Source organism: Nothoprocta perdicaria, unplaced genomic scaffold (assembly GCF_003342845.1).
Source record: "Nothoprocta perdicaria isolate Ctin4 unplaced genomic scaffold, notPer1 scaffold_131, whole genome shotgun sequence".
Classification (NCBI taxonomy): domain Eukaryota; kingdom Metazoa; phylum Chordata; class Aves; order Tinamiformes; family Tinamidae; genus Nothoprocta; species Nothoprocta perdicaria.
This window is the reverse complement of record NW_020454439.1, coordinates 2,031,872-2,046,119: the sequence shown is the minus strand read 5'-3', so window position 1 is coordinate 2,046,119 and position 14,248 is coordinate 2,031,872. Positions and strand designations below refer to the sequence as shown.

At 35.9% G+C, this 14,248-nt stretch overlaps 1 protein-coding gene across 2 annotated transcripts in view; it reads left to right on the top strand.

Moving 5' to 3' along the window:
* TNS3 (tensin 3) overlaps window positions 1-14,248 on the top strand; it is a 265,746-nt gene that overhangs the window by 169,549 nt on the left and 81,949 nt on the right. For both annotated transcript variants that reach the window (XM_026033704.1, XM_026033705.1), the window contains 7 exons: window positions 1,993-2,076; window positions 3,374-3,486; window positions 4,575-4,635; window positions 4,773-4,848; window positions 9,051-9,180; window positions 9,948-10,013; window positions 12,536-12,640. In XM_026033704.1, the coding sequence (XP_025889489.1) occupies window positions 1,993-2,076; window positions 3,374-3,486; window positions 4,575-4,635; window positions 4,773-4,848; window positions 9,051-9,180; window positions 9,948-10,013; window positions 12,536-12,640 (635 nt within the window). The remainder of the gene's footprint in view (window positions 1-1,992; window positions 2,077-3,373; window positions 3,487-4,574; window positions 4,636-4,772; window positions 4,849-9,050; window positions 9,181-9,947; window positions 10,014-12,535; window positions 12,641-14,248) is intronic.

The window sequence follows — 14,248 nt, the reverse complement described above, 5'->3', positions numbered from 1 at the left end:
TTTTTTATCATACATGTGCAAGGAAACCCAGGGTGGGGGAGGGTGGAATCTTTATAGCTACAGATAATGAGTATGATTGTTCCTCCTTTTGGTTTTATGTTACAAATATCTGATTTTCTCATTTATTAAAGACTAATGTGCAGCCAAAATTAACTGGGGCAAACTAGACTATTTGTAATAGTTGTTAAACTTTGTTCTAACAAGTCAAGAACCCCAGATCTTTGGCTAACTCAGTTAAGAGTGGGATAGTTGAAACCTGAGTGACAGTGTGGGTGAAAACATGTAAAGCAACACATTGAGATCATGTCACACCAGCTAATAAGAATTTGAAATGCTATAAGATAGCAGTTTTTTAATCTCACAGCATGTTATTCTTTAGCACCTATATAATGCATACACAGTAAAACAGTATATACACATAAAATTTTAAAGTAGAAGACAGGAAGAGCATAATTAAACATTCAGGAATCATCTGAAGAAATGATACATCAGTTGCCAGATGAGACCTGTAAAGGGCAGATTTCTCCTGCTAGGGCATTTTGGATAGTACTATCTTGAGAGGAATTTCAGCTGCTCAGCTATTTCAGCTATTCTAGTCAGTGTTTACAAAGCAATGGAAAAAATAAGGGCAATCTTTTGTGCAGGTACCATCATTATTGACATTGTACTACTACACTGCATACAACTACGTAGGTATTTATGTATATACAAGAGGATCTTATATTTTCTGGGCCATATGTGAAGGAATATACTATATATAATAATAAGTCTGTGTCGTTTTACAGCAAAATTGTGCATCTCTAAAATATTGCAGAAATTCCATACCAAGAGAATACGGAGGAAATGATGCTCTCTTTTAGGGCAGATGGTTTTATACAAATGTGAAGATAGTATAAACTGAATTTTTGGGAGAAAGCTATCATAATCACAAACTATAATTTTTAACCTCCATGAAGAAAAAGTGTAACTTTACATTCTGATCCAACACCCAGGCAAGATAATCAATAGCTTGTGATTGATTTTTGAAAAGAATATAAGCTGCACTTTAGTCTGATATGCATTCCTTTTTTTGTGTTGCAACTCCTTTAGATGGAAATAGAGAGTCTAATTATTGAAGAACTTCTGTTTGGTTTATGTCATGATGCTACTTAATATTATCAACTACATCCATTAATAAACACTTTTTTCATGCAGTGTAAATACAACTGAGTCAGCATGGTGTGTTACTTGGAATGTATAATTATGAGCATTCTCACAGGTTTTTTGACATTTTTTCTCCTACACCCTCTTGCCATCCTCCACACAGATACAGAATAGCCACATCAGAGACATTCCCATTCTGAAAGTATTTTGCTGCATTGCTTAAGAGTTCATGGTTGCCAGACACAAAGCATTTCTTTTTCAAAGACTGATAATTTTATTTAAAACCTTCTCTCCCTTAGAGGCTCAGGGCAAAAGAAACAAAGATTGAGTAAATTGCTTATCTGCTTAAATGATCCATTTCCTTGCAACCTCCACACCTCATATAATTTACTACAACCAGAGCTAGGGGATGGCTTTCATCTCCATAATGTTGCTACTTCTTGTTTAAAAAGAGAATAAATGTACATTTCCCAGAGAAAACTCCCCAAATGAGACATGAAGGAAACGGTGGCAAGGTCTTTTTTTACAGTCTGAGCTGCTTTGGTTTTGCTAAAATTTATTACATTGCAATGTAATTTTTGCAACATTTTTAGCATATATATGTTGGGAATGTACAATCCAAATAATTGACTAAGGGAGTATATGCTTTGCCACAGGCATGGAATGAGAAAATGTCAGTGGAAAAAAAAATCCTGTCTGACCTGTGCTGAGGTTGCTAGTGTTTTTTTTTTTTTTCTTCTTTTTTTTTTTTTTTCCTTAGTWTTTGTTGGCATATTTCAAGCTGTAACCTGTTGAATTTCCAAGATAACCCCAAGCTGGAATAACATAGCTGTGTCTCTGTTTTAACAGTGCTGATCAGGCTCTAGATAGATTTGCTATGAAGAAATTCTTTGATGATAAAGTTTCAGCTTTAATGCAGCCATCCCAAAAAAGGTATTCAATTATTTCTAATTCATACCCACAAGTAAGAAATGTGTGTTGTTTTCTGCCCCATTCCTTACCTTTTCCCCTGCTATGTGAAGGCTGTTTCTTCCAGATCCTCCAGTGATTGCTAAACTCTCAGCATTTTATCTTATATTAATCTTCCTTGATTGATGAGATCTCTTCCTCAGTTCCTGCACATAGCCCAGCGTAGATAAGACCTTTGCACCGCCCTGCATGCATTCCTACTGCATTGTTTGCTAGGAAAAGGAGATGTCACAATCTATTCCTTAATTGCTCCAAGATAATAAACTAATTTTTCTTTAGCATGAATGTTGTGTATGGAATGCATGCTGATTAGTGTACAATAAAGATCTTACTATCACTTTTTTGGAGGATCTGCAGATGATGCAGCCACCCCATGTTCATAATAGTAAATATTTGTCAGAGCACGTGTGATGTATCCTGTCTGTCTGGATGTCTTGGCTCTTTAGAGTGTCTGTGTGAATGAGGTTGAGTTGTGAGTTAAAGCGAGTAGTTTGGAAGTGAGTAGATCTAGGGCTGGCTGTTTAAGTGACTCTGACATAAGTTAATGAAGGATTCAGTACCAAAAGAGGGGAGCAGGTTTTTGATATCTGTCAGACCACTGATTGTGATACAGCTCAATCTTGCAGAAATGGAAAATATCCATTGGGTTTTATTTAGTAATTAGAGTTGCTTTTGATTTTAATTGACATGTATACATTAGATTTTTAGAAATTTTTTAAAGGCTTTGATAGTAATTAAATTAGAAAAAAAATGTTTTGCAGTAATGTACATATAGCATTTGGTTCTGTTTATATCTAAATAAGAGAAGCTTTGGAGTGTACGGATGTATATTTGCAACCAGTGCCTTTTCTGCTAAGACTTCTGGTAAGAGCACTTGTTATTTTTGTTTTTATGAAGTGTACTTCACTCAATGGGACCTATTTAATGCAGTTGTGAAAGCCACCTCAGACCTTCAGTTGTAACTAGAAATGTGTCTTGAGCTGAACTGGCTTTCCTAGCTAAGCGAAATGCCTTTTTTATTTAGAATAGCGTAATAAGTACTATAAAGACCTCTGCAATAATAATGCAGCAGCCATGGATTTAAAACCTGGTAGATGAGTGTGTTCCTTCATGTTATTTTATGACAATTATCCTTTTTGGACATGAGCTGAATGACAAATGTCGTGATCCATTGGCTAGAAATATTCACGTGCAAAGACTGTTGCCCTCATACAGCTGCATTTCTGTTTTTATTTAACTTTGACAAATTTTGTATTTCTAGATATGTGCAATTTCTAAGTGGCCTTCTATCTGGATCTGTGAAAATGAATACAACTCCCCTTTTCCTGCACTATGTTATCCTTCATGGCATCCCAAGCTTTGATGCTGGAGGAGGTAAATTACCTATTTTTTCATGTTAAAGCATAGGCTCAAAATCTTGTTTCAGTTTGGAGCTTTCCAGAAATTGTGCCTGAATCAGAGGTGAGAGTTGATGCTCCTTTATATGTCAACTATTCCCAGTAAAAGAACTGTAACAAATGCAATAACATTATAACATGACCAGGTAGGCTATGAAAGGGAAGGTAGAAGAAAATTTTCCTCCTTTCTCATCATGTGAAGAGATGGTGCTAGAGCAGTCTGTCTTGCTTCTGTTCTGCTGTCAGTTCATGGAAAAGACTTGAGAACTTGCTTATGTTTCCTGAGCAATTGTCTTCATGTTCACATCTTTTCCTTCCTTTTCTGAGATTTTATTAATTAATTATTTATTTATTAGAAAAGCTCTTCAGATACAATGGCCATCTAAGGTAGCCTGCTGTATTCAATGACTTTAAAATTAAAGCACTAAGATGATGTACTAGAGCTTACTGCACAGTGAAGTAGCACAGCACCTTTACTTTCCTACTAAGAGATAATACATGTCTCTTGAAATGTCCTTGGTTGGAGTCTATGATGCTGTATTGTTTGGGCTGCATTATTTTTAAATAACTACTTTAATAAAGACAAATCATTGTTTATTGTAGTCAGAGATTTAAGATGGATCCTAGTTTTGAAGTAAAACTGAGAAATAAGTTTTTCTTTTAATTTTACAAAATACATTTTATTTATCTATTTCTTAATTTATTTTTAAGCCATTCTCTTCCTTCCCTCATTTTATTTTCTTGTAGAAGAATGGGAAGAAAAAAGGAGCAAAGTGCTCCCACTTTTGTTTCATTATGGTATCCTTTAAAATGCATCCCTTCCCCAATTCAGAGCTAATCTGGAGAGCAGGGAAAACTTTATTTTACAAACTATTATCAAAAACTATTTTGGGGAGAAATACATCTGCCAAAATTTATTTTCTTTGGAAAGATTTTTGTCAGTCAACCTTGTCCCACTTGTGTGCCACTTTGCTTGGTCCGGATGTGCACAAAATTTGCTAATTATAATATTAAGAAAAATGAAAATAATTGCCAAAATAGTTTATTCTGTTAACTTTTTTTCAGTTTGTCGGCCTTTTTTGAAGTTATACCAGGCTATGCAACCAGTTTATACATCTGGAATATAGTAAGTCTTAACCATTTCCTTCATGAAGGAAATTCAGTTTTTAATTCTCACACTGCAAAATTGCTGAATCTATTTTTGTTTGTTTCTTTAAACCATATATTTTATTTTTCTTTTCTTTTCTTTTCTCTCCTGTTAAGTAGCCTAGGGCCAGAAAATCAAAGCCGCATATGCATTGCTGTAGAGCCAGCCCAACTACTGAAGGGAGACATTATGGTAAGTTAACTGTATGGAATGAAAATCTAGTACTGTGACTTTTAGACTATAGCCTCTGTTTTGTTTTGCATTCTTGTAAAAATATACTGAGAAAATCAGTGTAGACATGCTATCAAATAGGTCATTAAATGAGTTTAATCATCTATCTGTTTTTTCTATGAATCAAAATTACCATTAAACTATAGGGTTTTAAAGAGCCCAAACAGTTGCTATTTGCATTCCCATTTCATAGCATCACCAAATGCCTGTATTGCTGTTTTCTGTATAAAAGTGGCCTTTGGAGGTTTTATAACTCAACATTAAAGTGCTCTGTAACTTGACAGACAAGATTAACAATCAAAAAAAAATATAGTGTTAAGAAAGAAAATACCCTGTTATTACACTTCCTATATTATTTTGGGAGTCAAAAAGGTAGTATCAATTCTACCTTTGAATTTTACTGGCACTTACAGTATCCAGAAAGCAATCCAGAGGTACAACATAGCTTTTGTAATTTGCACCATTATCATTTTAAATCTCTATGCTTTCTTATAATTTGTAGTTATGCAAGGAAGAAGAAAGATAGTTGCCATCTTTTGATTGGTTAAACTAAGAAGATAGAAGTACAAGTAGAATAAATGGTGGAGCTATCAGTAAGAGTATTCTTGTCTGTATATCTGGGAGATTTCAGAATGCTTTTTTATTTATTTCTTGATTCGCGAATGTTGAATCTTAGTAAGAGATTCTTTTGTATCATTTTTTTTTCTTTCTTTTCTCGTTTACCTATTTCTTTTCTCATTTACCTTATTCTTTCTCATTTATCTTTCTTTTACCTCTTCATTTACTGCACCTTTTCCTCCCCCTTTTCCTCACAATTCAGTTTAGTACTTTGTTCTTCTTTTTTCTTTTTTTTTCCTTTTACTGAAAAATGGAGAAAGAATAATGTTTGTAAACAGCCTGCTATAAATTTTCTGATATACTCAAGAGGTTTGGAACATTTTCAGAGTTGAGAAGATTATTACTTAGAGAAGTTGGTGCCTAAGCAAATTGACTAGATTGCAGAAGAAATCAGTCTGAGACAAACTTGGTGGCTATCAAATACTCATTTAAAAGAAAACAAAAGATGCACATAAGTTTTGATGAATGTTTTCCATCCATATTATTTTAAAAGAAGCCAAATCTATCGGTCTTACATTATTACTGTAGGATTACTGTAGGCAACATCTTATTCTATACAAGTTCAAGTATTTCCTAAAGAAAGACTTCAGTTATGGTTTTTTTTTTTCATGCTGTGGTAAGCTAAGTCGTCAGTGGTTTCAGAAAAACAAAATTTCGTAGTCCCCACTCTCCCAACTCCATAGGATTTAACAACATCCTGATTACAAGCATTTGTAATCATTGACTGTTGCCTTTGTTTCCCACACTCTTTTTCTTCAGTCATGTCTCTGAAGAAGTCTCGGAAAGAACCAGACATGTGTTATTTACCTTTTTAACACTACTTGCTTGCCTTGGGTTTACAGAATTCCTTATGATAGTGTAAATAGCATGTGGTGATGTAGCACAGCCGCAGCTGTTGAAAAGCTGCACTGACATTTGTAAATGCATATAGATATTCCCCAGCATATTCCAATGGTGTGCATTACTCTTGAATATAATGTTAGAATTCAAAATTAAACATAGGGTTATTTGAAAGGCTCCTTAAGTACTCTGAGTGAAAAAAGGTATTTTCAATGTCTTAGGTCTAGATGTATATGAGTGGTTTTATCACAGTCACAGTACTATATAAACAAGCATTTCTGAGTTAAAATTCTTGAAAGCTATTACTTTGAATTGAAAGTAGAAAGAAGCACTTTGTACTTATGTCGTTCACTGAGCTGACCCAGATTGAGCATTTTTATAAATATTTTGTAAAAGACAGTATGTCTTTGGTAAATCCTACATCTGTACAAAGCCAAAACTCTTACAAGCTGGAGAATATAATGTGTTTTACAGTTATTCAGCCTTCTTAGTCTTCAGTAACTCTCATGCTGACCTCTATATAAAAACAATATAGCTCTTTAAACAATTTTAAAAGAAGATAGCACTTTAACACAAAATTGTGGAGGAAGTTACATGACCTTAAAGGTGTTTAGTCTCTTAAAACCTGTTTTTACTCACAGAATATAATTGAATAGGATGGTAACAGACATTTGAGGGCAGATTACAATTTTTGAAGAAGATTTTCTCAAGGACTAGGATATTGCCATTTTCCTTTCCCTTTTTACAATTCTGGACAAACTTGCAGTCATTCCTTAGGCAAATATCCATCCTCCTTGACTCCTCCTCCTATCCAGTGTTTAGTCTTTCCATAAAACTGATGGTTATAGTGAATAATGGGAGGTTATTTATTCTTTAACTCAAGCATGCTGATTGTTTTCCTGCCTTATATTTTTCCAGAATTGAACCTTTATTTAACTCAGTGGCTAGTGTTGTGCATATGCAGAAGATTTTGTGTTTGTTTTGTTTTATCTTAGTAATTTTTGGGTTGCATTCAGACTCTCTTCTGGAGCTTTGGCATTTGATACAACATGCTTGTCTTTTCAGACTTTTTGCTTTGTAAAGCAGCAATTTAACAAGAACAATCCAGCTGATAGAAGCAAAATAGAGATATATGTATCGGTGATTGTTTACCTGCATATATATCTTTAGTCTGTGTCATACTGGGATTCTGTACTTGATCAATTTTTCATTCTTCTTGTATTTTTTGGTGTAGATCAGAAGCGATGATAAATAGATCAGATTGATCAAATACAAGATCAGTGTAGATGGAGAAATCAAGTCCATTATGCTCACTTAGTTCTCCCTTTTTTCAAAGATGTCTTAACTGAATTGGGCTGTGAATGAGCATCCCTCAATTAGTGCTATGAAGAAGTTAATATGGGCTGGTTTTGAAACACAAACCACCATCTGAACTTGAATTGTTCAGATGAAATTCACAGTTGAAATTGATGTAACTGAACTGGGCCTTTTGCATTGCTCCTCCTTTCCTCTCCCATTTTCCAGGTAGATTACGAGTTTTTGGAGACGTCATTTCTCAGATGGGTGACTAATCTCATAAATGAGAGGCGGAGAGAGGAGCAAAATTTTAAATTCTTTTCTGGAATGGCCCCTTCAGCTGCTATTTAAGAGACAAATACCTACAGCAATATGAATAATACAAAAAGAATGCATTATCAAGTCAAATAAGTCTTTGGAGACTGTTATTTCTAGTTTTCATCTTGGGAAGAGCATGATTCATGAAGAAAAGCAAGAGGTGGAATGGGTCTTGTAGTTCACCCAAGGCAACTGACAGGCAAAGCCAAGAATAGATTTGGCACTTGAGTTTTGATGATTGTTATCCGCACCTTTACTGCCCTGTACATCTGGTATAAGGGCTGGAATAGATCACAAGTGTGACAGGTGTGCCATCAGCACTGATGCACTTCAAGAATTTAAGGCATATGACTTACTGTATATTGCTATAAGAATATTGAGTGGTCATGTGTTCCACTGGACAACTCAAAGAATTGTTAAGTGAAAAGTCCACAGGTCTGATCTAAGGAAAAGTGATGTTAGAGAAACACTTGTGTTATGGTCATAATTAGCCACTGAAATTCATAGTAGGTGGTTGTTTTTTTATACTTCTGTCTTGTTCTGTTCAAGGTGGTAAAACTAATGCCAACTTCCCTCCATAATATACAGAAAGATCTTGTCACATTAGTGCTGATAGAGGAGTTTTTAAAAAAATCCCTAAAGTGGATGTAATCATCTTGCAAGTTTTTTGAGAAGTCTGCTCTATGTATGCTTCAGTTATTTTGAAATGGATGTTTTGGGTGGATGACATGTTATTCTTACGTTGGTTTGATGCCATGAAAAAGTAGTGATCTGTGTTCCAGTATTTTAATGGCACATGTTATGATTCTGAATCATCGTCTAGTTGGTGACTGACGGTGATGAAAGTAGCAATTATTATTTTTACACATCCGAAACTCGATCTTGCCTTGAGCCTGTGTAATTTTAAAAGGACTGAGTAACCCATGTGCTTCTTGTTACATGAATGATGTCTACTGTGAATTGCACTGTGGTTGATTTGTTTAGACCATAATCCCCACAATATGCACATCACTTTGTGTTGTTTTTTAGAAATTGCTAATTGACATGATTTCCCTTTCTTTAAGTTATTTTATTTCATTTTATTTTTTTAGTTAAAGTGTTACCACAAAAAATACCGGTCTGCTACTCGGGATGTGGTTTTTCGTCTTCAGTTTCACACCGGAGCTATTCAAGGACATGGCCTAGTGTTTGGCAAAGAGGACTTAGATAATGCCAACAAAGGTACTTGCCTTCTGTTGTATGTCAGTATGAATAGGGATGGATGCATGGTTTTGTGCATGGATGAGGTTGTTGCATTCAACACAAGTATGAGTGCTTTTCTATAGGCATTTATCTTTGACCTTCCATTCCTATCCTTAAGAGAGGGCAGACTGCTGTATACTAGTTATTTCATAACACCTCAGCATAGCTAAACCCCTAAAGATTTTTGTATGCATGCAAAATACTCAGAATGCATCAGATGTTCCTGCCTAACCTTTACCTCAGCTTCTGATAAATGCGGGCCAATGCTGATAAATGTTAAAACAGCAAGCATTTCTTTAAAATGTTGACTCTTAGTCACCACTGGAGGAAAGAAGATGAGCTAAAGACATTGCTTTCTGAATGATGGAAACAGCAACAAATATATTTTCCTGCAATATGTGCCTATACAAAGATTTTTTCAGTTAAATATTGTAATTTAGCTAATACAGTGAACACATAGTTTACTTCCAGGTTTACTTCCTTTAGCAGACAGGGACAACAATGTCTGTTAAGAGGGACCTGTTTTTCTTCCTGTTTTTGACTGCTCTTGGAAGTAAACAGAAATTCAGCTTAGAGTTATGTGACCTTTTTTAGGGAATGTAATTGTTCTAGAAGAAAATTGCTCAATTTGAAGTAAAAAGTGTGATGAAAGTACATGCATTAATAGCTATAGAAAATCTTGACTTATGAGTGCCTTGTAAGTATTTCTGTAGGAAAAGGCCTGTTGAAATATTCTTTGTTTTCAGATGACCGTTTTCCTGATTATGGAAAGGTAGAACTAGTGTTTTCAGGAACTCCTGAGAAAATTCAAGGTGAGTATCAAGTAGAGCTTGATGAAGTGTTTATTAATATTTACATTAGCATAAGTGATAAACCTTTTTTAAAAGTATACCAGAATCATGATTAACCCCCACTAGAGACCACTTCTCTATCTGTAGAAAACATTGTATAACTAAGTTGCTTCTGCATAAGTGACAGCAGTGGTCCATCCCATAACTTTTTGACCGTTGTCATAAGCGATCAAGTTTGATTAATTAGTGAAGTTGTGCTGTTTTCAGTTTGACGTAAAGAGATGCGTAAAGAGAAGCGGTTCTAGTTTATCCTGGAGATGCTTCTGGTCTGAATTTGTTTTACAGGTTATAGCTGCATACCTCCAGAATATATCTAATTTTAATATAACTAAGGTCATAGACAATTATTGACTACATCAAGGGCTTAAATTGTGCTTTATATTGCAGTTTGATTCTGTTAAGATTTTTATTTTTATTTATTGTGTTACAAAAGAAGTATAGGCTCTGCCTGTGACTGAATGAAAACCAAATGTCCTGAACAGCCTGTCTCTCACACATAATCTTTTTAGGTTTCTGCATATTTTCTTCTTAAATCTTTTTCACAACTTTGATTACTAAGAGATTTGTAGTAGCTGCCAGTAAGAAACTGGTTTCTGTCCAGCTGAGCACAAAGATTTCACTTAACCTGTTGGAATGCCATGTAAGAGAAAACCTTGTAAATACATTTTACTGACTTGATCTAAACACTTTCTGGTGGTAAATCCCATATTATACTTGAAGAGAGGCCAGCTGACATGTCTGAAAAAGGATCAAAATTTGTTTCAGTGAGTTCAGTTTGTTCCTAGGTGGAAAATCAAATTTGTGTTTTTAGCAGGCTCTAAGTAGTTGGAAAGTAAGGTTCTCACTGATTAGAAATTTAGTAATTAGTACTCAGTTCCTATCTAAGCAGTTATCAGTCTGGGAAGACGTGTTTGCCATGAAATATTTACTTACAGTTTCTACAGAATTATATTCTAGCATAATTCACAGTAGAGTAGACTGGAGGAGGTCTCAGTCAGATCTGGAAAACCTCAAGGAGAGACAGCACAACATCACTGGGCAGCCTTTTCCACTAACTCACTGTCCTTGCTGGGAAAGTCATCTGTCTTGTATTAAGTCTAAAGCTGTCTTGGTTCATGTTCTTCCTCATCCTTCCACCTTTGGATGGAGATGGCCTGGCCCCATCTCCTTGAAAATCTCCCCATCCACTGTGGGGGGCTGCTGTTGGGCACCCCTTTCCCAGGCTGAAAAAATCCCAGTCCCTTGGCCTCTCCTACTGGGAGAGGTGCTCCATCCCTAACCTTCTTTGTGGCCTTGTGCTCCAGTTTATTAATGCCTTTCATGTATTGTGTAGCCCTAAAATGGTATTATGGAAAAAACCTACTGGACTTGTAAGGCTGCCCTCACCAGGAAGATTATGCACCTATATATTTAGGTTACAAACTTCCTAAGTGTGCTTTGTGATAAATATGATAAAACAGACTGTATGGATGACTGACTTCTGCGTGCACACAAACGTTTGAGCTGTGGTATTCTTGTGCTTTCCATTTTAGCTGTCTATATTTTGAAGGACACTGATCATGGCACATGCACCACAGAAGTGCAGTGAAAAGCACAGCACGGCACTTCTTTAGATCAGTTTACAGAAAGACCTACTTCTCAAGATACTGGTGAAGAATTGGTAGATATTTCTTGTTTTGGGATTGGGTTTTTGGTTTTTTTAATCTTTTTTTTTTTTTTTTTTAATAAAGTGCCTGTTATAGGTGAAGCAATGAAGGGTGAAAGCTGATTTGATCCGTACTGCGTTATCTGTATCAAATCATTGCCAAAGCCAAGTCCAAGGTCATGAATTCTTGATTCATACTTTGCTTTTGAATCACTGGACCACACCTGAATTCTTCATAGTATACTTTAAGAGCTGAATTATTTTCTGCCTTGTTAAGGGCAGAAAAAAATGTGTGTTGCTGCTGTAAATTCCGGGTATGTTTGTCAGAGTGTACTTTGGTGCAGGCAAACACACAAGGCAAGCAACCCAGTCTTCGGCTCTGTTGGAAGGTAAGAGAATAGATGAAGCAGTGCAGCTGGCACAGGGAAACAGAGTGTCACCTTAGAGCTCTTATGGTCTTCAGTGATGTGGTTCTGTAACAAAACCTTATTTTATCATCCCTTTATTACCCTCCTTTTACCAACAGTTGTGTTTTCCTTCTGCAAAGTTGTTTGATTTATTGTGCCCGGCTAAAGAGCTTGGCAGATTATCTTTGTGATTTAGTTTCAGAGCACAGCATCATCAAAACGCTCATGATAGTTTTGCTTTTGCTAGAATGCTTTGTTATTTCCTACTATAATGACATGTAAATTAAGCTTTTGTATTTTCTTTTTGTAACCTTTTTTCTACTAGTGGTAGAACATGCTATCGAAATGGGAGTTGTAAGTATGTGTGTCTGTAGGTCATTACAAATGTGACTATGATACCCTTTTGTCTCAAACACGTGTTACTTTTCTAGGATGTGATCACCTTCAGAATGACCATGGATTGATAGTTGATTATAATACTGCAGATCCACTGATACGCTGGGACTCCTATGAAAATATGACCCCTGATGGGGAAGGTGAGTAATTTATCACAAGAGGCCAAGGCTAGATCTTCAGCTGCTGTACCACAGTGTTTGAATGGGAGGAAGGAGAGCTGATTTGCTTGAACATAATACATATTTGCTAACTGTTTGCTTTTGTCATGTTCAGCCATAATGGCTCTAATGGAAAGAAAAATGTCCTAGTTATGTAAGAGAGATTCTTGCTAATGCATTGAACTGGACTGAGAGGTAAGATTCTCCTAGCAAACTAGGAGAAAAGAGGCAGTAGGAGGAGAACAGTGCTCGTGCACAGGGCAGACAGAGCACTTTGTAGAGAGACAACAGCTTCATAGCTGATTGATACTGTTGCAGGGTCTACGCAAGGAGTAGTATCACAGAGGCAGAATCTTGGCTGAAACAGATGTCTCAGTTGCTGCCTAGGATGTTTCCAGACCACATGTGGGTTATTCATTGTTGTTGTGTGGTATGGATAAGGTTTTCTGTTTGTTTTTTTAGAGCTGTAACATGTGTAAACATAGCCTACAAGAAGGAATGCATTGATGTCATAAATATTTTTAACTGCTAAGTTTGATTGGATAGATAACTGTGACCTTTCTACCCTCATATATTACATTTAAAGTAGATGTATCAGTACAGGAAATTAAAAGCAGAGGTAAGTCTGTAGATAGCACTCCGCGAGAAGTTACATAATTTTGTTTTTCATATCTTGAAGACTTCATGACAGACCATTCACAAAATTGCTTTTTTTTTTTTTTTTCCATGTAGTTTTTATGTACAGGAGGCTTTTAATTACCTGAGATACAATATAGATATCTTGTATTTGTCTGAATATATAAATGTCTATTATGAATGAAGAAATCACTGCAGCAGAAGCATTGCTAAGAGAAGGCACTAGAAGCACATGAATCGAAAATTTAAGAGACAACATAAGTGTGATGCTGGGGAGCACAACAGCATAACAGGGAGAGGATTTATCTCTACAGAGCTTAGGTAAAGGATCGGGAGGATCTAAAACACATGCATGGGCATCAGTTACTTTTTTCTCTTTAGGCAGTATCTCTTAAGACCTATAGCTAAGAGAAAGATAAGTTTAGCCTGCTCTTTGAGGTAAATATAACTTGCTATAAGTACCAAAACAGACTCCTCCACTCCAAAACAGTGATTCAATAACTAATGCTTTTTCACTAGAAAGAAAGGTTGAATCCCAGATTTCACCACAGGTGGGAGACCACAAGAGGGGATGCGAGGTTTGCTCCAAACAGTGAGCGGTGTCAAAAACCTTTGAGCCTGAAGCTTCTGGCTTACAACCTTGAAGATACAATCTTTTCTATACCTCAGACACAATTAAGGTACAAGATTTAGTACAACTGGAGGGCTGTGTAACAGTAATGGTATGATGTGGAAAAGACTTGTACAGAATGCCTGTTTCAAGTCTTTTCTTTGTAAGCTCCAGTCCTAGCCTCCTAGCCTTGTGTAACAACTTCACAGTTGTACTTGCTTCCAACAGGCATTTCAGTGGTAAAAATAGGAGAATACAGTAGGTGATGTCAGTAGAAGAAACACCCTTTTGTTCATTTCAAAAATCTGTGCCTGTGAAATTCCAGGTAAAGATGGGCAGGAAGA